Raw genomic sequence first — 21,479 nt, forward strand, 5'->3', positions numbered from 1 at the left:
ACTGCCTGTGGCACACATCCCTCCTAATGTGTGGAGCACAGGGGGGCTGCCAGCACCTGAGAACATCCCAAGCCTGGCTCTGAGGTGACAAAGCCATTTGGTCCCTGATGTGAGGCTGACATCCTCCTTTCTGCTGGGCAGGCAGTGCCCTCCCGGCAGGAGCCGTGGCACAGCCCCCTCTCCCCCCCTGGCTCCCCAGCTCGCTCGCAGCACATGGAGAACAGCTGTTTAAATCCTGCTTTCAGACATCAAAAGCCTCGCTGGGTTTCTCAAACAAACAAACATACCATAGGACTAAAGAAAAGGTGTAAAATAAATAAATGGAACAAGCTGTGCATTTTCTTTTAGTATTACAGCTGCTGCGGGAGATAAACAACAAGTAAATGTCACAAAACATCAATACAGAAGAAATTAACCTGACAAAAGCTCACATCCCCCCCCCTGCCTCCCCCCAACTCCCAACAATTTTGCATTTCTGGAGTTCCCATCTAATGATTTTATTTTTCAATTAATTCCTTGACAGAGAGCCAGAACCTGCCTCCCTTCTCCCTGGGGGCTGTGGGCATGGGAGGGGGACGAGGGTGCTGATGGACCCCACTGCCCTCCCAGCACCCACCTCAGGGGAGCCATGGGGGCCACAGGGTGCCACCCCCAGACCCTCCAGCAGCTCTTCCCAGTTCAATCACTCAAAGGCACCAGGGAGGAAGGTGCCAGCTCAGCAGTTCTCCCTCCCTACTCTGCTCCCAGCTCTCCTGCTTTGGAATGGCATCAAATGTGGTCTCATCTCCCAAATCCACTGTAGGACTGTGTCCTGTACCTGCCACCCCTTCCCAACCAGAGCCTCACGGAGATGCTGAGGCTGCACAGCAGAGGAAAAGCTGGATATGAGACACTGGGTGCACAGGGAACATCCCTCAGCAGAGCAGCACCTGGCCGGGCTCTGGCAAGGAGATCCCCCCACTGCATCCCCCAGATTCACCAGCTCGGCCAGGGGCAGCACCAGCAGCATCCCCCTCTTGTCTGACAAGGGGAAAATAAAATCCCAGGAGGGTGGGGAAGCGAATTGGTTGGGCTTCCTTCCGTTCTGCTGCTCCAAGCTGGTTAAGGTTTGCCCGCTAACGATCCCATTTGCTTCCTTTAAACAATGGGCAAAGCCGGCGGGGGTGGGCCGGGAGGGGGATTACCACGGGATTAGAACGTGGCAGGGTTGTGGATGCCACGCTAATCCTGCAGGGTTTTACTCCCCGGCTCCGGCATGTGTTTGCATTAGTTACAGATGCTCTCGAGAAAAAAAAAAAAAAATTAAAAAAAGAAATAGGAAAGGACAAAGGAGAAAAAAAGGGAGCCCAGCGGTGGGGAGGTGAGGGAAAAGGAAACCAGGGGGATGGAGGCCAAAGGAGGAGCGATCTGGCAAAGGGGATGGAGGCAGGAAGGCTTTCCCAGCCCGGCAGGAGGATCAGGACCGTGCCTTCCCTGGCAACCCCCTGCTTCCAGCCACAACTGTAAATAACCAGGATGAGCCACAGCGGGGCTCGGCTGCTTTACAGCCACCCGCGGCCCTCCCAGCTGAACCCCTCCTCACACACCTCCCTCACACACCCTCCCCACCACAACCCCCCCGCAAGTCCTTGCTTCCCCTCCCGGCGTGGTGAAATTCCCCATCTGTCAATTTAATGCTTTGATCGATGGCAAGGAGCAGGAAAGCGGCCCGGCACAGCTGGCTGCCCCCGTCAGGCCTGGCGGGAGAGCGGCGGGGCGGGCTGAGGAGCGGAGGGATTGGGAACAGAGCCTTCCCCACACGGCCCGGGCTGAGGGAGGGATTATAATTTAGTGGGATTGGGAACAGAGCCCTCCCTACACGGTTGAGGAGCGGAGGGATTGGGAACAGAGCCTTCCCCACACGGCTGAGGAGCAGAGGGATTGGGACCAGAGCCTTCCCCACACGGCCCGGTCTGAGGGAGGGATTATAATTTAGTGGGATTGGGAACAGAACCCTCCCCACACGGCTGAGGGAGGGATTATATTTAGTGGGATTGGGAACAGAACCCTCCCCACACGGCTGAGGAGCAGAGGGATTGGGACCAGAGCCTTCCCCACACGGCCCGGGCTGAGGGAGGGATTAAGTGGGATTGGGAGCCAGAGCCTTCCCTGCATGAGGAGCGCGAGGAATTGTCATTTAGTGGGACTGGGAGCCAGAGCCTTCTCTGCATGGCCACAGGCTGAGGGAGGGATTATAATTTCGTAGGATTGGGAGCCAGAGCCTTCCTCAGGCTGAGGAATTGTCATTTAGTGGGATTGGGAGCCAGAGCCTTCCTTGCACAGCCCCTCTCTCTCGTGGGAGAGAGCAGAGCACGCTGAGGGGCTCTGCTTGGCAGCGCTGGCCAAGCTCCCCCCAGGACGGAGCTGTGGGAGGAAAGGGGTTGGAGACGTTCCCAGCCCTTTGGCTCTGTCATTTGGGGATGCAGGGGTGAGACTGGAGTGTTCCCCCTGCACAGGGCAGACATCCACAGCTGCCCCTTGCCCCAGTGGGATCCCTTGGTCCCCGAGGCAGGACAGCCACCCCACTGGTTCCCAAAACTTCCCAAGTGATCACTCCCAAGTGATCCTTGTTTTCTAAAGGGAGCATCCCCCTGCCCAAACTGGGCCGAGATGCTGCTGCTGGCAGCGTTTGTCACCTGTCCCTGCCCTGCTGTGGCATTTGTCACAGCCCTGCTCCAGGTTATGGGCTGCACTAGTGGTTACAGGGACAACAGCTGGCCAAGCTTTCCCTGCCTGCTCCTTGACACGTTCCACACAGCCTGTCCCTGGCCAGGCCCTCAGGCTCTCCAGCCATCTTGCAGCAATGTTATTAAATTAAAGTGGGGTGCAAACAAAACTCAAAGTGTTTTGTTTCTTTTTTTTCCCTAATATAAGAGCCTCCTGCCCCAGGATGAAGAGCAGATATTCTCAGAAATGAGCAAAAAGCCTTAAACCTCTCCCAGACTGCTGGGAGCCAGCATGGAGGGCAGGGCTGAGGTGCCAGGCCTCAGGGCTGGGCAGTGGCTTCGGTCCTGACAGAACCACTGAAACCACCCTTGGCAGTCAGTGACCACTCCTGGGCCCCTCACTTTCTCCTGGAACATTACAAAGCCTCAGAACAAGCCATAAAGAATGACCTGAAAACTACACAAAATGGGAAGGAAGCCTATTCCATTTTATTGCATCTATTAGACCTATTGAAAAGTCGGCTCAGAAGTGGTTTGATTGCCATGACAAATGCCTGCATGGAAAAAAGATTTGGGAGACCAGACCTCTCCTTCACAAATAACAGCAGAGACCTGGAACTGGAAGCCCAATCTCTCTAAATGGTCTCTAGAAATAAGGTGTGTAACTGTAGCAGAGAGCAGAGTGGTAGGACATGTCTGTCACAGCCCAGGTCAGGACCTTGAAATACTAAGACAAAGATGATGAGGCTGACATTAGAGCTGGGGACACCACAGACCTCAGTCTTGATTGTTTCCTGAGGCTTGAAGACCTGAAAGGATCTTTTCTTGGGATGGGGACCTGGCCACTGCAGTTGTGGGAAGACCCTCACAGTTCACCCACACTGTGCTGGCAGAGGAGAACTCATGGGACCTTAACAAACATCACAGGGATGTCTGAGCAGCTCCTGTGCCCTGTGGGGAGAGGAGGAGGCTTGGCGAAATGGGGATCAGTAGGAAAAGTCCTGGTTTCTGGGCTGTACCACCAGTGAAAAGAGATGCATGCTGTCAGCCTGGCTGTTGGGTGCTATGTGTGCTCTGCATCCTCTCCATCCCTGCTCCATGTGGGAAAAACAGCCTCTAGCCAGCCAGGGGGGAAAGCTGAAGGAGCATTCTCCATCCAGGGGGCTGCAGGCAGTGGTGCCAGCCTTTTTTACACCCTTTATCACTATCACCCTCTGCACACCCACAGAAGGGACAGGGTGCAGCTCCCTCCTCACCTCAGAGCCAAAGAGCACCCCACAGTGCCTTGAAATCAGGGGTAGGCACTTCCCAAGGGAATAAAATCCCACCTGTGACCCTCTAGTGTGGCACAGAGAGGTCAAGACCTGGTCCCAGGCACCAGCCAGACCCTGGTGCCCACAGGTGTGCCCCAGCCTGGCTTTCCTGGCACAGATCCCTCCTGGCACACCCTGTGGCAGTTTGGCCAGGCCTGGAGTCACTGGATGTTCCTGAGACAGGCTGGAGCACAGCAGGGATTGTGTTGCCATCCTGTTTCCCATTCCTAAAGATGGGGAGTGGTAGCCTTGCTCCTGTTTCTCAGCTGAGACCCTGGAACCACTTCAGCTCCAAGGCTGCATTCCTGCTGGGATGTGAAAATGCTCTTCCTGCTGCCCTCCCCAGGGCCCCAGCTCGGTGAGGAAGAGCCCAGACAATGAGGCTGCAGCAAAGGCAGGCAAAAATTGGGAATAAGCAGAGCCTGGGGGAGGTGGCAGAGCTCAGAGCCACATCTGCTGAGAGTCTGCAAGGATCCTAAAGCCAAGACTGCTTATTTCCCCCTACACTGAGCACAGGGGAAAGGGGGGAAGGAGATCCTGAAGATAAAACTGGGTGCTTGAAACATCTCACCTGCTGTTTTCTCTACCCAGGTGGAGCTTCACGTGCATGATGTGTTCCCACTCCAGTGCTGGGTTCTGGGTGGGCACATCCACCCTCAGCCCTGCCACCACCCAACTGCAGCTTGCCCAGCCTGGAATGAGCAGCCCTGCACTATTTCAGGGATGTGGGGATCACTGGATCAGTCAGCATCACTGAGTAGCTGAGATGTGCTGCTCTCCCCTCAGCAGGGATGTGCATCCCCACAATGCTGCCAAACCCCTGGGCCACGGGCACGTGGTGATGGAGAGGGGAAGCAGGGAGGGGATGCAGGAGGAGGAGCATTGATCTCCAGCTTAGCCCTGCAGCCCAGGGGAGCCCTTCCTACATAAATATTTGCCAAGCAATGCATTTGTGCCTGTCGATGGCTGTCAATAGGAGCCTGCAGTGCCGTCATCTGCAGAGCTGTCACTCCCAGCAGCCTGAGGCAAGCAGTCCCTTCTGCATCCCAACCCATCACCACAGAGTTTTCCCTTTTAAATCCACGTGCTGTGTGCACAGAGCCTGTCCCCACCTCGGGAGCAGCCAGGGGAGGGAGCAAAGGCGCTGTGGCTGGCAGGTGGCACCGCAGTGCCCGGGCACACGCAGAGTTAACAGCTCACAGGCAGAGCTGCCAGACAAAGCCCTGGCCTGGATGGCTCCTGCCTCCCCCAGCATGCTGAGGCTGCAGCAGGGAGCTGGCAGCCCACAGCAGTGACAGTGGCAGTGGCAGCAGAGCAGGGGGTTACCGTGGAAGTGCTGGGCGGTTTTGCGGCGCAGGGCCTCCAGCGTCTCCTCCGTGTCTGCCCACTCCAGCACCAGCCTGCGGCCGTACAGGTGGGTGCTGTGGCACAGGGCCTGGAAGGCTTTCTGCACAATTCAAAGAGAAAAAAAAAAAAGTTAAAGGAGGAAATAAGAACAAACTCACAGGAGAGAAGGCAAAAATGTCACTGCCTCCGCCCCGGGGTGGAAAGGCCACCGGAGAACATCGTACTGGGGGTGCTTTGCTCTGATGGGGCAGGATCCATCTCCATCAGAGGCTCTGACTTGGTCATTTATCTTCTCTGCACTTGCAGCAGAGCACAATCCCATCACCACTGCTGCTGGCTGCTGCTCCTGGGGGGCAGGCTGGAACCCAGCACAGGGTGGGACACCCTGAGCTGGGAATGCTGCAGCCCCTGCAGCTCTGGGTCAGCACTGTGTGGGACCCTCTGACTGCCCAGCACCCTGTTCTCTGCTGGAGCACAGCTCAGCTGTGAGAGAGGAGTTCCCTTCTGCTCTGGAAGCAAGATGGAAAACTGCCTTTCTCCTGCCAGCCACTTGGTGACTTGGCTGTGGTGGCAGCACATGTGGCAGAGCAGAAGCCTCTGCTCTTTCTGACTGGGGTGGTTTCTTCTAATACATGAATCCAGAGGTTTCCTTTCCTGGTGTTAGGTCCTGTTTGGTAACACCCATACAGCTGGAATCTCTTGCTGATGTTGAATACAAACATGCCAGCCAGCCCAGAGCTCAGATGGCTTTCTCTGCCCCTAGCCAACCAGCAGAGACCCCAAGAAAACACTGACTCAGTCCAGGGAAGTTTGATTTTCTCTTTGTTTCCCACAGAACTTCAAGTAAATTCAGGATTGAGCAGACTTGGGCCCACAGTGCAAATACACAAACACACTGGCCAAATATTTTTATCCCCAGGGGCCCACAGAGTGCTCCACAGTAAAGGCTGGGCACAGGGGGAGAGAAATGCCCCAAATGCCTTTTCAAAAATCCCAGCTAAGGCTGGGATTAGCTCAGGGTTTGAGCTCTGCAAACTCTATCCCTGGAACAAAAATGGCAACTGTAGGATCAGACACATATCCTGCTGTCCAGCAGGGTCCAGTGCTCCCATCTGGAGGCCCCAAACCAGCTCCCAGGCTGTCCTGTAAAGCCCACATCTCTCCTCTGAGCCACCTGCTAAAAGCAGCTCTGAACCATTGCAGCTGTCCCCAAATGCCACATCTCTGGGCAGAGGGGCTTGTCCTGCTTTGGTGCCCACAGCTGCTCCTCAGGACCCTCCTTGAGCTGCTGGGTTATGAAACCCATTAAAAAATTCCATTTTCAGTAAGCAGCACCCAGTAACCTGAGCTTTCCTCTCTTTCCACAGTCCTTTCACTCATATAACCCTCATGTGCTAAAAAACAGTGACGAGGAGCACCAGCTCCACCATGGCAGGGGTGAAACTCCATTATCCCAGCACCCCCAGCTCCCTGGGGTGATCCTGGCAGGGCAGAGTGCCCCCTTTTCCAGGGGCACATTCCTCCTGGAAGAGCTGCGGGCTCCAGCTGTTTTTATTTGCTGCTGCTGTGTTTTCAAGGCCTATCTCCCAATTAGCAGAGCAATGTGTTGGCTTAAACAAACACTGGGGGGAGGTGGTGGGAGGGAGTTGTGAGGGCTGTTTGTGTTGGCACCAGGAGCCTCTTCCAAAGCCTGGCACACAACCCACACTGGCCCTAAACACAGCATTTCCTTTGTTAATTCCTATTTTTGGATTCCTTCTTCCCACAGCACAAGGTAGAGGAACGCTGGGTGACAGCACACAGCTCATCTGTGCTCCACAGGTCATGGAGGAGGGCAGACCATGATGAACATGGCACTTGGTGGGCTCTGCTCCTCTGAGCCACTTCTCTGCCCCCACCTTCTCCTCCTCATAGGATTGCCATCATTGCTGGCAGCCTTGGGAAAGGTCATGGAGCAACAGAGAAGGCAGATGCTGCCATCAAGTTGTGTTATGTGCAGGAAATCTGCTGGGTGAGACACATCTGCCACCAGCCTGGTGACATTGGCTCTTCCTGGCCAAACACATCCCCAAAATGAGTTGGTTTGCACCCATGAGGCAGGAAAGCTCCAGCCTGTAGGAGCTTTCTGCTCCCTGTCTTCCAGATGGGCTCCAGGAGCAGGGAATGCAGAAGGGAAGCTGCACATTTCAGGTGACAAACACACCAGTGTCACTTCTTTGGAAATGAGCTAAAAGACAAAAGTAGCTATTCATTGCTCTGAGAGGAATTAAGACTTTTTCATGGGGGGAAAAAAAAGAGAAAGCACTGATGATTTAAAAGACAAAGGGATGAAGGGGAGAAATGCCATCCCCATACATCCACACTGCTGGAAATCTTCCAGGGAGAGGAGGAAATCTGCCACTGCTGCTATTCCAAATGAAGATATAGGTAGGGGAAAAATATATTTTAATGAGGTGACAAGTATGAAATGAGGAGAAGCAGGCTGGCTTTCACAGAAAGCAGGAGCTGTTTTTGGGGTGCAGCTCCTCTGTGTGAGCATCTGCCTTCCCAGGACACCTCTCTGGAGGAACAAAGAAGGGCCAGAGGTTTGTAGTTGTATCCAAATGAGGGATAAAGGGAGGTGTGGTGTCTGCTCATCTAAGAGAGACTCACCACAAAAGCCCTCTAATTCCCAGGGCTCCATATCTTCCTACACCTTTAAGAAGAGCCTTTGCCACAAAAAGCTCCTTTGGAAATGCCCAAATCCGATTCTGCTGCATTTGGTAACACACTCTCTGCCAGGCAACCCCAAAGCCTACAGATCCCTGGCAAACCTTCTCCTGGGCCTCATTTGCTTTCCAGATGCTTTAGGGGTTGCATGAAAACACTATGGGCTTCTCCTCCTCGAGAATAGGATGTGAACATGATTTAAAATGCCATTTCTGAGCATTTTTTGCCAAAGTTTGGTTCAAGCTTAACAGTGCAGGCAGCTCAGCATGACAGGAAAAAGTGGGGAGAGGAAAGGGAGAGGCTGGAACAGCAGCTTAAAAATGTCTGTGGGATTCAGAAAGAGAATTTCCAAGTGAAGAGGTGGCTGATGAACCCCAGGAAGGGCAGGCTGCTGGGATGAGGCAGGCAGAGCTCTGGAGCAGAGCCTGCTGTGCAGGGAGGGCCGGGAGCAGAGACAGGACCGCAGCGTCTGTCACCCGCGGGTGTGACAGCGCCAGCCCTGACTGCTGCACTCATTTGGAGGACAGTGCTGCTCTGCCTCCAGATTCCCCCTTGCCCTATTAAATACTCAAGCCAAAGAGCCTCCAGGCTGGAATCATTAGAGGGACAAAGGGTCAACAACATTAGGAGATTGATAAATATCCCTCCCTTGCAAGAGCCGGTCCCAGCTGAGGATGCTCTCCGCGATGCCAGCTGCACACAAGGATTTTTCCTTCTGTGTGTGTGCATTTTGAAAGCATTGGCTGTCTCTCCCAAATGGGCAATTTCTATTTGGAGACCAGATGTATTTTTATATCAACAGGGGAGAAAAGTGGGAACTCGGCTTCCCAGTTAATAGTTCAAAAATAAAAACAATTCCACAACAATTCTGCACAGGGAACGTCAGGAAACGTTTAGTGCTTCCTTAACTGGAGTTAATTTGGTATTGCCAGTGCATCAGAGTTGCTGGGGAGGCTGAGGAGATCAAGCCAAGCCTGATGGGGCAGATCTGCAGGCACAGCACCAGGGAGTTGGGAGGAGGAGCCCCCATGTCTGTGCTGGCTGTGGAAAATCTCCATGTGCGCTCCCACAGCAGCCGTGCTTGTTCAGAGAAAAAGACAAACACGGGAGGTCACAGGCTTTAAATGCCCAACAAAGGCAGCCTAACTATTCTATTACAAACCCATCATGTTTTATAAGATGCTTATAAGCAATTTCCAGATTACCACTCTGAGCAAAAGCGTCACTGACAGTCAGAGCTATTCAGCTCAGAGGTCTCCAGGCCCACTCCCCTCCTCTCTCATTTCACTCAGCAATAAACTCTAAGCCAATTATGAGCGTGTTTACAATATTCAGGATCCTATTCATCAATACACCGTGCATCCTCTTCCAGACGGCCAATGGAGTGTACTTGATGTGCCACTTGTGAGACAATTAAATCCCTCAAAGAGATGAGGGTGGAAAAAAAATATGAAGAAGGAAGAAGAGTTGCTTTGCTGGGAAAGAAGAAAACCCTGCTGAGAGCTGTTTCACAGGGCAGCTCTCTCCCTGCATGCTCCCTTCCATGAGCTTTGGGAGCTGTGCCCTGAGCCAGAGCCTGGCTGGCTCTCCCCCCTCACCATAGATGTGCTGCCTGTCACTGAGATTCCCATTTGTCCAGTGCAGCTGGAGTCAGCCCCTGAGGGGATGAAAAGGGATGGGAAGCAAACACTGAGCCCGTGCCTGTTTCCCCCAGAGAGCAGCAGTAAAGAACCAGTCAGGTCCCTCTCTGTACCCTTCCATCCAAAGCCTAAAGTTTCCTTGGGAAAAAGATTAATTCAAACCCCAGGAACAAAGCCTGAGTGACTGTGGAGCGAAGCAGAGGTGAAAGCAAAGCTGCTTTGAGCAGAGCCACATGCACAGCTTGAGGTGCAGGGAGAGGAACCAGGCTCCTGGGGGGGATCCCTGCACCCCCAGCTGACCCCCAAGGGGAGGAGGGAAGCTGAGCAGAGGGAAGTTTGAGTTAGGATCAATACAGGACTAACAAAGAAACTCCATGTACTGTGTTATACAGGAGGTCAGGCTGGAAGGGATGATCTAATAGTCCCTTGTGATCCTGGATCAATGAATGCTGTCTAAAAACATAAACACAGGCTCTGGCTGGCTCCCCCCTCCTCCCTCCTTCAGATCTGCTCAGAGTCTGGAAAATCTGGAGTTTTGGGGGCTCATGTGGTCCCTTCCCTCCAGCAATAACATCCCGTGGGTTGTGCTTACAGCCACTCCCTTCCAGACTCTGCCCAAACCACCAGGAATCAGCAGCAGGATGAAATCCACCCTGCTCCAGAACCTCTGGCAAAGGATGAGACAAGGATACTGTCAGACAGGCTGCAATCCCCTTGTTTCTGCTAAAAGCATGAAACTTAAAGATACAGAAAGCTTTAAAAAAATAAATGGACTAGGCAAATTTATAACTACTGATCCTCTGGCACAGTCACTGGGAAAGCAGCAGGGTAAGACTGCTCACAGGGGCTCTCAAAACACACAGAGGAACTGGTGAACACAAGCCTTGCACAGGTACAAATTAGGGGACAGCCACAATATCCAAAATTCCCCTAAAATCAAGGCGGTGGTTGGAGGTGGGATACGTGCAGAGGTTTCCTGATGTGTTAATGTTGGGTCAAAACCATCCTGTCTCACCTTGCTGCTGACAAATCTTGAAAATAAGCTCCTGTCCGTCTGTATTACAAGAATTTTGAGTTATTTTATCAGTTGCACCAAAATTATCCCCTTTAGGGTTTGGCTTGTGGGTTTTGTTGCTGCCCACATGGGGGTTTCAGCCTGAGTGCAATGCTACCAGCCCAAACCTGGGCTAAGCCTCAGTGGGACAGAGCCTCCAGGCTGCCCTCCCCACCTGGGGCAGTGCCAGAAGGGCACAGCTCACCTTGGCATCCTGCTTGGTGACGAAATCCACAAAGCCAAAGCCCCGGTGGGATCCTGTTCCTGCCATTTTCTTGGGCAGCCGGACGGTCTTGAGCTCTCCAAAGGTGCTGGGAATGCAAGGAAAAGCAGGGACAGCGTGAGATGAAGGCAAGAGTCACCCCTTCCCCACAAACCCTGGCAGTGCCAGCTGCACACCCACACTGAGTCCCCACTCTGCTGCTCTGCAAGCCCCATTTCCAAAGCAAATACAATCAGTTAAAAAACTCAGCTTGGTTTTGAAGGATATTTCTGGATATAAAACTTAACAATACAAAAAACTTCTTTAATGTAACTGCTTTGCTCCTCCTTCCCTCAGGAGATCCAGCCAGAGTGCCATGCCCTGCTCAGGGTGGGCAAAGCATCTCCAGGTTAGCAGGAATGCTCCAGATCCCACCAGAACAGATTTATTTGCACCTTTAAAGAGGGGCTGGAGTGCACAGGATACAGGCAGGACACAGAGCATGGCCCCACAGGGAATTACTCTGTTTCCAGAACAGCTCCTCCATCCTCAGAGGTGTCATCCCTCCAACTCCAGGAGTCCTGGGCATTTTTTATGATTGGATTTCCTCGCTCTAACCCTTCAGCCTTTGCCATCCTGCAGCTTCTGTGCTGGAATAAACTGGTTTTATCTAAGCTTTCTGGGTGTAGAAAGGAAACAGGCGAATCCAGCAGACCACAACAACCTCCATACCCAACAGCATTTCAGACAAGTTTTGCAGTGTCAATGGAAAGCCAAGAATAAGGGGGTTCCTGTCCCACAGAAGGAACTTGTGGCTTGAGCAGCAAAGCATGCAACCATCCCACTTTGTCCAAAAACCCTAAAAGCGTTTTTTAGCCCCAAAGGCAGCACGTGCTGGACACCCCTCTCCAGTGCCATCCCCTGGAGAAATTCCAGGACAAAGCCAACGCTTTTCCTGCTGCCAAGCTCCCTCTTCCCCTCCCCTCGCACCCATTTATCAAACACATATGCACAAACTGCAGGCAATAAATATTTAATGTGGCCCAGGTCTGAAGAGATGTGTTATTTTATTTGAAAATCTCCACACAGGCGTGCATACACAAAAGGAGCCTGGGATACAGCAGTGCCAAAGAGCACCTGGGAATAAACACAGTAAAGGCCATAAATGCTCTCGTGAAATGATATAAGCTAAATCCTGGGAGTTAACCTGCTGCACTGGCAGCATGACCAGGCATTCATCCACCCAATTTCCTTAGGCAACGTGGTGTGTAAATGCACCATTATGAAGCTTCAAAATGAATCCGCACGTCTCGCGCTCGGTGCTTTCCCTCCCTCTCCCTGCTGCCCCCTCCGAGCTGGAGCCACGCAAACAAACAAACAAACCCCAGCACAGGAGAGGGAGCAGCCTCAGCTGCTGGAGTGCTCGCATCCTGGGGTTTCTAGAGGTCCTCCTGCAACCAGGTGGGGGTGTCAGGGGCTCCCAGGATCCCTGGAGCACCTCAAATGCTGCAGTTGGGTGAAGGGAGAGGCAAGGGGACAGCTCCTGAGCCATGGAGATGCCCATCTAGCTAGGAAAAATGGGAGATAGGAGCCATGGGCACGCTCCAGTCTCTCTCTCTCTCTCTCTCCATGAAAAATATCAAGGACATTGCCTGGGGGCAGCAGAATATTTGCTGAAAGAACAGGAGCAAAGTATTTGCTCAAAGGGAGGTCTCAAACAATGCTCAGTCTGTGCACTGAAACACCAACCTGTCCTTTTGACACCAAGACCCAGCACTCAGGGTGGCCAGGGGTTCCCACAGGAGCAGGATGGCTCTGGATTCAGGGTGCCAGGGAAGCTGTACTGGCCCACATCATCCTGGGCAGAGCTGGGACAAACTGGCTCTTCCTTCCTCCCCAGCTCAGAGCAGTCCAAGCCACCCACACATGGAGAGGAGCGGAGGGAGGGGACACCTGCTCCAGATCCAGAGCAGGGCTGGCCAGGAGCTTTCCCTGGGCAGTGGGAGCCAGCAGGGGCTTGCAGAGGGATGGATCCAGGGAAGAGGAGAGGCAGAGGGGTGAGGGAAGCCGAGGGGACAGGGCTGACCCCAGTGGGGCCATGCAGGGGAGCAGCATCCCCCCCACGGCGGCGCTAATTAGAAAGCACAACACAGCAATTACCGGCGGGAGCTGCGAATGAAGGCACAGCTCCGGCCTTTAATGTTCTCCTCTCTGGTGCCAGGCACAGACTCACACCTCTCCTTTCCAATTATTTCTCCTGGATTTGGGGGGAGAGAGAGGCAGAGGCAGAAGGAAACCCAATTACCCCCTGCAGTGGCAGGCTCCCTGCCCAGGGAAGCCAGAGGGAAGCCAGGTGCTGATGGGTTTGCCCCCACTCCAGCTCATCCAGGCTCCAGGATGGCCAGGCATGGATTGTGCCACGGGCAAAGGCATGGGGATGGGCATGGGAGGAGGAAAAGCACGGAGCACATCAGCCAAGTGACACCAGAGCATAATGGCAAGAGAGGGGAGAAAGCTTTTCCATAAGATGTCATGGAGCTGTTTGAAAATGTGCTCCCAGGGGCTGGGATGGCTGTGGAGTCACAGCAAGTCAGATGTGGTGGCACTGCCAGCTCCTTTCCCTTCCAGCACAGAGCTCGGATGGGCACAGATGGAGTGAAAAAAGCCCCAGGCAGCCCAGGGTGGGGGTTCCTCTGGGTGCTGGTGCCTCTCTCCTCTCCAGGTGGGCAGAGATCAGCAATCCTGCTGCCAGCATGGAGCACAGCACCAGGCCAGGCTCCTTCCCTCGAGCAGGATGGTTTGCAGGGAGGTTTCCAGCATCAGTGAGTGTGAAACCAGAGCAGTTTCTGGATTGATACTCACCCACCCATCCATGCCTTCTCCAAGTGCTCCTGACCTCCTGCACCAGGGCTGGTGGCTGTGGGAGCAAAGCCCTTTCAGGCTTGAGACACTGACTTGTTTGCAGTCAGCCTGGCTTAACTTTGCGCAAGACTTGAACCTCACTCCTGAGGAACCCACCAGCCCCCTGAGCCTGGCCTGGAGCTGGATTTCTGACAGGACACTGGGATAGGATTTTGGTGTGGCCAAGATGTGCAGCAATCCCCAACCTCTGGTGAAACCCCCAGGGAGCTGCTCACAATTAGTACAGGAAGGTCTGGGGGGCAAAAGCAAAGAGTTTGTGCTGCTGAGGCAGCAGGATGGCAGAGCCCCTGGTGACCAGCCATGCACACAGCTGCTCCAGGCTTCCTTCCCACAGATCCTTGGTGTCCAGCAGCTACTCTCTGAAATCCCAAGTGGAATCAGGAGCAGGAGGGGAGGGCAGAGGTGTGGAGGACGTGGCTCTGCCCTGTCCCTGCAGGCCCTGCCAGCCAGGCTGGCAGATCTGGCCTCACACCTCGCTCTCCCAGACTTGGCACGTTTTCCTGCTGTTGGCTGGGAGGGATGACAGCCTCCACAAACACTGCAACTCCTATTTCCTAAATGAGAACCTTTGTTTTGTGCCCATCCAGATTTGCTGGAAACCAGAAAATGTCTGTGCTGGCCCTGGCTGAGCCACAATCCACAGGGCTGCAGAACAGAGACAGGCACGAGCTCTCCTTTGACAAGTCACCCCTTCCAAGCTCAGCAGGAACACAGGGTACATCCCAGAGCTGCCAGCAGGGACATCCCCTCCCTCCCACCCACAAGAGGTGCAGCATTTCTCCATGGCACTGCTGGCTATCAGCTGTTCTCCTGCTGCTTTGGCAGCTCTTCCAGCTGCCATCCTGCTTCCCTGGCTGAACACAGGGAGGAAAAGGAGATTTCTCCTCCTCACTGCAAGCTGGCTGCAGGTCAGAGGAACATCACTCCTTGGGATTGTAATTATATCCTTCTGGCACGGGCCAGCTGGGAGGCAAGTCCTTTGCCTGCTAATTACAGGACATTATATTGCTATTAACCAACACATTCCAGCTCAGGAGACAACCCAGGGCTCACCTGGCTTTGCCTGGTCACCAGGAGCCTGCACATCCTTCCAACACAGCACAGAGGCCATGGGACAGAGGACAATGGGCAAACAGGTGGGCTCCAGAAAACCTCTTCCCTCCCTTTCCTTTCTCCCTGCTCTCCAGAAAACCCCAGAGCTTCAGGCAGCCCTGAAGGCCGCTCGTTCATGGGACAGGTACCTGCAGATCAGGGTGAACCTGGAATCAGAGTGGTTTGCTTGGAACAAACCTTAAAGCCCATCTCACTCCACCCCTGCCATGGCAGGGACACCTTCCACCATCCCAGGCTGCTCCAAGCCCTGTCCAGCCTGGCCTTGGGCACTGCCAGGGATGCAGGGGCAGCTCCAGCTTCTCTGGGCACCCTGTGCCAGGGCTTTCCCACCTGCACAGGGAACAGTTTCTTCCAAAGAAATTATAAACCTCTCTCCAGCTGGGAAGTGTTCCCTCCATTTCAACCCTTCCCTGTCTCAAGGAGCAGCATTTAAACTGCAAAATCCTTGGGACAGGCCAGCTTGTCCATCCCTGATGGGTATTTTCAAGTCCCAAACACACAGGTGTGCTCATCTGACTTGATCTTAGTGCACCCCAAGCCATGAGCTGGTCAAGGACTCTTGGGTTGCCACGTTCTGAGGGGGAAAGCACAACAGACCATGAATCTGTCCACTGCCAAAAACACAGAACATCTTGGAAAACAACCAAAAATCACCCTGAGTTTTCTGCAGATGTGTACAGAGCTCCCACTGCCCAGAGCAGTCCGAAATCCCCCTCTCTGGTTTATATTCCATCAAGAAAAACAAAACAGCAAAACCATGCTGAAAAACTGATGATGAAAACCTTTATCAAGCCTGCCAACCTTCTCCTGGGTTGCCATGTACTGCCACCATCTCCTCCTCCTCTCCTCTTGCTGCCTTCCTATCCCTGCTGGCAGCCCCAGGCCGGAGCTCAGGCGGATGAGGCAGGCAGCGTGACCGCTCATCCCAAACAGCTCTGGGCAGGGATGAGGAGTCCAAAAGAGACACAAGGCCTTCCCTCCCCTCCCTGCACAGCCTCAGCCCCAGGAGCAGGCTGCAGCCACATGGAATTCACTCAATCCCTTTGCAATGCTCCTCTTCATTTTATTCTTTCTCCCCGCTCGCCCCTAAATGGGACCTTCCCCCTCCAGAAGGCCCTGCCACTCTCTGCCTCTGCATCTGCTGATTAAAAGAGGGAGGAAAAAAAATACAGTAATGGTCCTTTTTTTCTTTCTTCCTCCTTGAGGAAGGCAGGACCCTGGCAAATGGTTTTGCCCCTGGGCTGAGCCATGGCCAGTTGCACCCCCTGCATGAGGGAGTTAATGGAATACGCAGCAGAAGGGCCCTCCCGCCTCCCGCTCCAGGACTGCAGCTGACTCCAGGATGGCTAATCCCATTACAAGAAAATAACGTGGATAATTCAAGCTAATGAAATCGTTACAAGAATGTGGACAGCCAGGGGTGGACATTCAGAGCCAATTTAACACTCCTTGGTGTTGTTATCCCCGGCACAGGAAATATCTGAAAAGGAGGAAGGGAAAGGGAAGGAGGGAGGAAAAAAGCCTTCCTCTCTTGTTAGCTTAAATCCTGTTAGAGAGTTCAGGAATTATCTGGCACCCATCTCCCCTATTACCATTATCAGCAGCAGCATCAATAATGTCTCCTTCACCTCTGGAAATCAGCAAATGAAGGCACAGGAAGACAAGGTGGGAGGGAAACCTCTGGATCCTGGAGCCCAGTCAAACTGTGGCTCCCTCCAGCTCTGGTGGAGGGATCTGGCAGCAGAGCAGGGGAGCAGTGTCCCACTGGCCCACACCAGGAAGCAGGTCTCCAGTGCCAAGCTGATCCTTCATTCATGTCCTGCTGGATTATCAAAGCTCCTGCAAAATCCGTGAACAGCCAGCGGGACAGGGGACAGCCACGTCTGCACCTTGCTCTTTACCATGGATCATCAGTTTTTCCAGCTTCCTCTCTTTGCCCAGGAGCATCATCTTTGTTTGGAGGCCCTTGATCTGCTGCTGCAGCACAACTGGGGTTTGCTTTATGTGATTCCTCTTTTTCTTTATGCTATTGCCTGTCCAGGCTCAGCTGCTCCGTGGATCCCTTCCTGAGCTCGGTTTTCTGGGCAGACCTGTCCTTGCTGCCAGAGGCTCCTGGGGCAGGGCCAAAGCCAGGCTCCCCTCACTGCAGCATCTCACACACTCCCTGGAATAACACTGCTGCTGGTCCCAGCTCTGGACTTCCCTCCTCATGGAAGAAGTCCATGAGATCCACTAGAAAACAGTCCTGGGGAAGCTGCTCCAGCTTTTGGATTGCCCTCACTCCCTCGGTGCCTGTGGAAAGCTCCAAGTTTAGTTCTTCCTGGATTTATCAAATTTTGGCACAGATCTTCAAGAATTATTTAGAATCCCAGCACCACAACTACTGCAAGTGCCAGGGACTATGTGGACACAGAAGTGCTTCTTCCAAGGAGCTGGGAACTGACCCACAAATCCCATTTTTAGTGCACAGTGGCAGCAGTCTCTCTTGGAGCTCATGGCAAAGCTGGATCAGGAACACAACAGCTTTGGCCCCAGAGCAGGAGGCAGCCAGGGGATCCTCCCTCTCCTCAAGATGCTGGATCAGGAGGCAGTGGCTGCTTCCTGTGGCTTAACTGGCTTGTTTAAAAACACAGCAAAACATTTTATCCCTTCTCGATTTATTTTCCTTAACAGTTGCTTATGAGGGACCTTATCAAAAGCGTTCTGAAATTCCAAGCAAATTAGTCATTAGGCAGGTTTTCAGAACAGTAATTAGGCCACTCCATGCCCCTGATGTATTATTTACCTGAGAAGATCTACATAATTAGGGCTCTTCTTTATAACTGGTATTACACACACTAAATTCTACTCCAGTCTATCGTGTAATTACGCAATTAGGCTGCACGCTAAACAGAAACCAATCCTGAAAACCAAGCAGAAAGAAAAAAAAAAACAACCACCCAACAGTAATTATTATTTTTTTAAATCCTCCATCAGCAGCACAGCAGCAAGTCTTAAAATTTTAATATCCCTCCACTTAAGTCATTTCTAAGCAGGTGCTGCAACCAGGTTTGGTTTCGTAATTTTGCTGTGTTTAATCTGACTTTGGGAGGTTTTAACGTTGGGAGAGATCAGCTTTAAAGGCTGGTGGGAAAAGGTGCCTTTCCCTTGCCTGCATTTGCTGTGCTGGTGGCAGCAGCATCATGTCCCTGCAGCCTCCCTCTGCAGCTCCTCAGCCCCCTGCTCCTCCCAATCCAGGCTGATATTCCAGCTCCTGGGGGCAGCCAGCTCCAGCTGCTCTGGTGTGATTGTCACAGTCGTTCTGCCCTCCAGAGCTGGCTCCCACACTGGAATTTTAGTGGGGAAAAAAGGAATGAGAACCCTGGAGCCCCTGCAGCAGGAGCTGAGATGTGCAGAGCCCCACCCAGCAGCCTCACACACCTTTAGGATGGAGGGATGGACGTGAACATCTCCTGATTTGTTCCCCTCTTTCTTCTGGTCTGACTGCAAAGCAAGATCCCAGGATGTGCCTCCCCACCTGTGCCTGCCCATGGGCTATTGCACATGCCCTGCTTTGTTTCCTGCTCCTTGCTGATGGACAAGCCTGCACCACTGGGGTGGGAAGTATTTTTTAAATCCACTTCTCGCCATAAATCTATTTTAGACTCGGTGACATCAAGGAAAGGCAGCCAGGACTCACTGACACCTCCTGGAGAAGACACCTGCCTATTCTCCACATTTATCTCCGTGCTTTAAAGACAACGATGATTCACTGGCTGATGAAAGCAGGAGCAGATTTCCTCCTGAAATTTCACACCTCAGTGCCCACAATTGCCAGTTCCTAAGGGCCAGGGGAAGGTGCAGAGCTGGCACAGGGAACACCACAAGCTTTAGGAAGCTCTGGATTCAAGCAGCACTGCTGAACTTGAACACTGACTTTGGGAGTTCAAAGCCACCCAAAAGAGTTTGAGGACTTAAAGATAATTGGTGGGTGTGTGGTGGAAGAAGCTACCCTAAAGCAGGATGGAAGTGGAAAATCCCACTTTAATATTATTCAGGTTTTGTTGTTGCTTCTCTTCTCTTGGGCAATCTTACAGAGCTCTGAGCTGGTTCTGGTCACAGCAGGGCTCTTGTCCCCTCTGCTTTCACTCTCAAATCCCCTCATTTCACCTATCCAACACCTTCCTTCTTAATCCTGCTAGTAATACTAGTTACTCCTAATTGTAATTACTTTTTTTTTTCCCCTGGAGGAGACAAACAATATTCAAGCCTGGTGAAGAAAGAACCAGCTCTATCAGGACATCTTCCCCCACATCACCTCCCTGGAGCACACCAGGGCCAAACCCTGCTCCCCTGGCAGCTGAGATGTACAAATGCAGCAGTCACCTACAGACCCCTATATCCCAACCCTCAGGAAATCTCAATCCTTGCACAGCCTTCTACAAGAGCCTCCAATGCTTGCAAAGCCTTTCTCAGAGCTCACTCTCCTAAGCCACAATTCTCCCATCACGCAGCACCTTGCAGGACCAGGGCTTAGGAGCCACCAAGTCACTGCCCTAATCACCAGAGGGTCAGGATTTCAAAGGAACCTGCAGCTCCCACAGTGCTGAGATTTGGGGATTTATCTCTCCTGGGTTCTTTTGAAAATCCTGATCAGAGTGCAGCTCTGGTCAAAAAAAAAAAATAAAAAGTTATGCTAAAAATAGTGCTCACAGGAGGGTCTGGTGCAAATCTCTGCTCCTGAAGGATTCTTATGAGTCAGCTCCTTTCAAAGACAAGAGGAAATTTGTGCAACTAGCAAACACAGAAGGAACCCAGAGGTGTACCCACGGCATCCTTTGGAGAAGGCAGCCTTGCTGTTAAGATACCAGCTGCATCAACAATCCAAAAAATAAAGAAATATCTTATATTCAGCTGTAGAACCTCCTGCACTGAGCTGGAGAATAAATATAGAAGCAATGAGATATTTATAGGCACACAGCTATTTTAACACAGCTCTGCTTTAAAGAGAATCCTTATTTAAGTCTTGTCCCTGTAAAGCTGCAGGATGACTTAGAAAAAGAACCTGATTAATTATTTTCATCAGGAGAACAGAGAAACACAGAGGGAAGATCAAATGCACGCAAGCGCAGCGGGAACGTGGGAGCTGAGCTGAAGGCTCAAACACAACCAGGCTGCCCAGCTCTCCTGAGCTCAGGATTGTCCCCAGAGCCCAGGCTGGCCACATGTGACACCTGCCAGGGGTCAGAACAAGGCAAAGCATTAAAAGCAGGCACAGAGCAGCTCCTTGGTGAGGCAGGCTGGGAGCCACCACGCTCCACACACAGCACATCCCATTTTCTGCTCGTGCTGGAAAAGCCCTGGGAGCAGAGGTGGCTTTTCACTGCTAACAGTCCAATCTGTCCATCCTGTGCCCAAACTGGAGGTGTGGCTGCTTGCCCAAGCGACAATGGTGGCTCTCCTTCTGCTCCAGGGCTTTGGTCACCCCTTGCCAACCTGCCATGACCACAGCAAAGCTCAGAGGCCACTTTGCACAGTGGGATTTGTCTTTACAGGTCACCTGGAAAAGTCCCAAAAGACAGGGAGTGATTGGTGCAAGCACTACCTGAGCCACCATGGGGCTCAGTGATGGTGTTTCCACTCCATTTCATGGAAAGCTCATTGCTCTCCACCTGTCTCAGAAAGCGCAGGATGAAGAGGACAGAGATTCCACAGGATCCCTGGGTGGTTTGGGTTGGAGATCATCTAAGTCCAACCCCCCTGCTAAGAGCTCCAAGAAGTGTGGCCACAATGAGAGAAAAGGGGAAGGGATCATCCTTCCATCCTTCCAGCCACAACCCACAACAACAAAAAAAAGCAAGCACACACCTGGAAACAAGGTAAGAACAATCCAAATGGCAGGGACAGAGCAGAATGTCTGCCATGGAGAGTGAGCTTCAGCCAGGATGGGCTCAGCAAAGCTGAGCTTGTGTGGGAGCTGTCAGAGCCCAGCTGATGGCAGTGAGTCCCTGCAGAGGTGACAGCTCTGGCAGAGGCACTGAGCAGCAGCAGGAAAAGGGGAGAAATCAGACAGGAGGCAAAGGCAGCTCCATCTTTACAGGCAGAGCTGGCTGTGCTCGCTGGCTTTAAAAAAGGGAGGCAAGTGGTTAAAAAGCAACTTTTAAGCAGCATCCTTGCTGAGCACAGGTAGGGCAGGGCAGGCTGGCAGCTCCCCTCCCTCCCTCTTTCCCTCCTCCAGACCTCCCTGCTGCAGCAGACCCAATTTCATGGGGTTTTTGCACAAGCAGCGGGGTGGAAAATGATCATCGGGAGGCAGCGCACGGCGCTCCCCACATCCCCCTGCAAGGTGAGCGGCCCCAGCCCCAGCTGGGTGGGCACCTGGGCGAGGAAAGAGGCACCAGTGAGCTCCCAAAAAGGCATCCATGGTGGGGGTGAGGAGCAGCCATGGTGGGGATGAGGGGCAGCCATGCTCCCCCCAGCCCTGTCACCCTCCTG

At 52.9% G+C, this 21,479-nt stretch overlaps 1 protein-coding gene across 1 annotated transcript in view; it reads right to left on the minus strand.

Annotated features, from left to right (window-relative positions):
• Window positions 1–21,479, minus strand: part of RBM19 (RNA binding motif protein 19) — a 52,436-nt gene that overhangs the window by 7,957 nt on the left and 23,000 nt on the right. The window contains exons 22-23 of the mRNA XM_018916519.3: window positions 10,974–11,079; window positions 5,345–5,465 (exon numbers count right to left, since the gene is read on the minus strand). Coding sequence (XP_018772064.2) covers window positions 5,345–5,465; window positions 10,974–11,079 — 227 coding nt within the window. The remainder of the gene's footprint in view (window positions 1–5,344; window positions 5,466–10,973; window positions 11,080–21,479) is intronic.

Source organism: Serinus canaria, chromosome 15, assembly GCF_022539315.1.
Source record: "Serinus canaria isolate serCan28SL12 chromosome 15, serCan2020, whole genome shotgun sequence".
In the NCBI taxonomy this organism is placed as follows: domain Eukaryota; kingdom Metazoa; phylum Chordata; class Aves; order Passeriformes; family Fringillidae; genus Serinus; species Serinus canaria.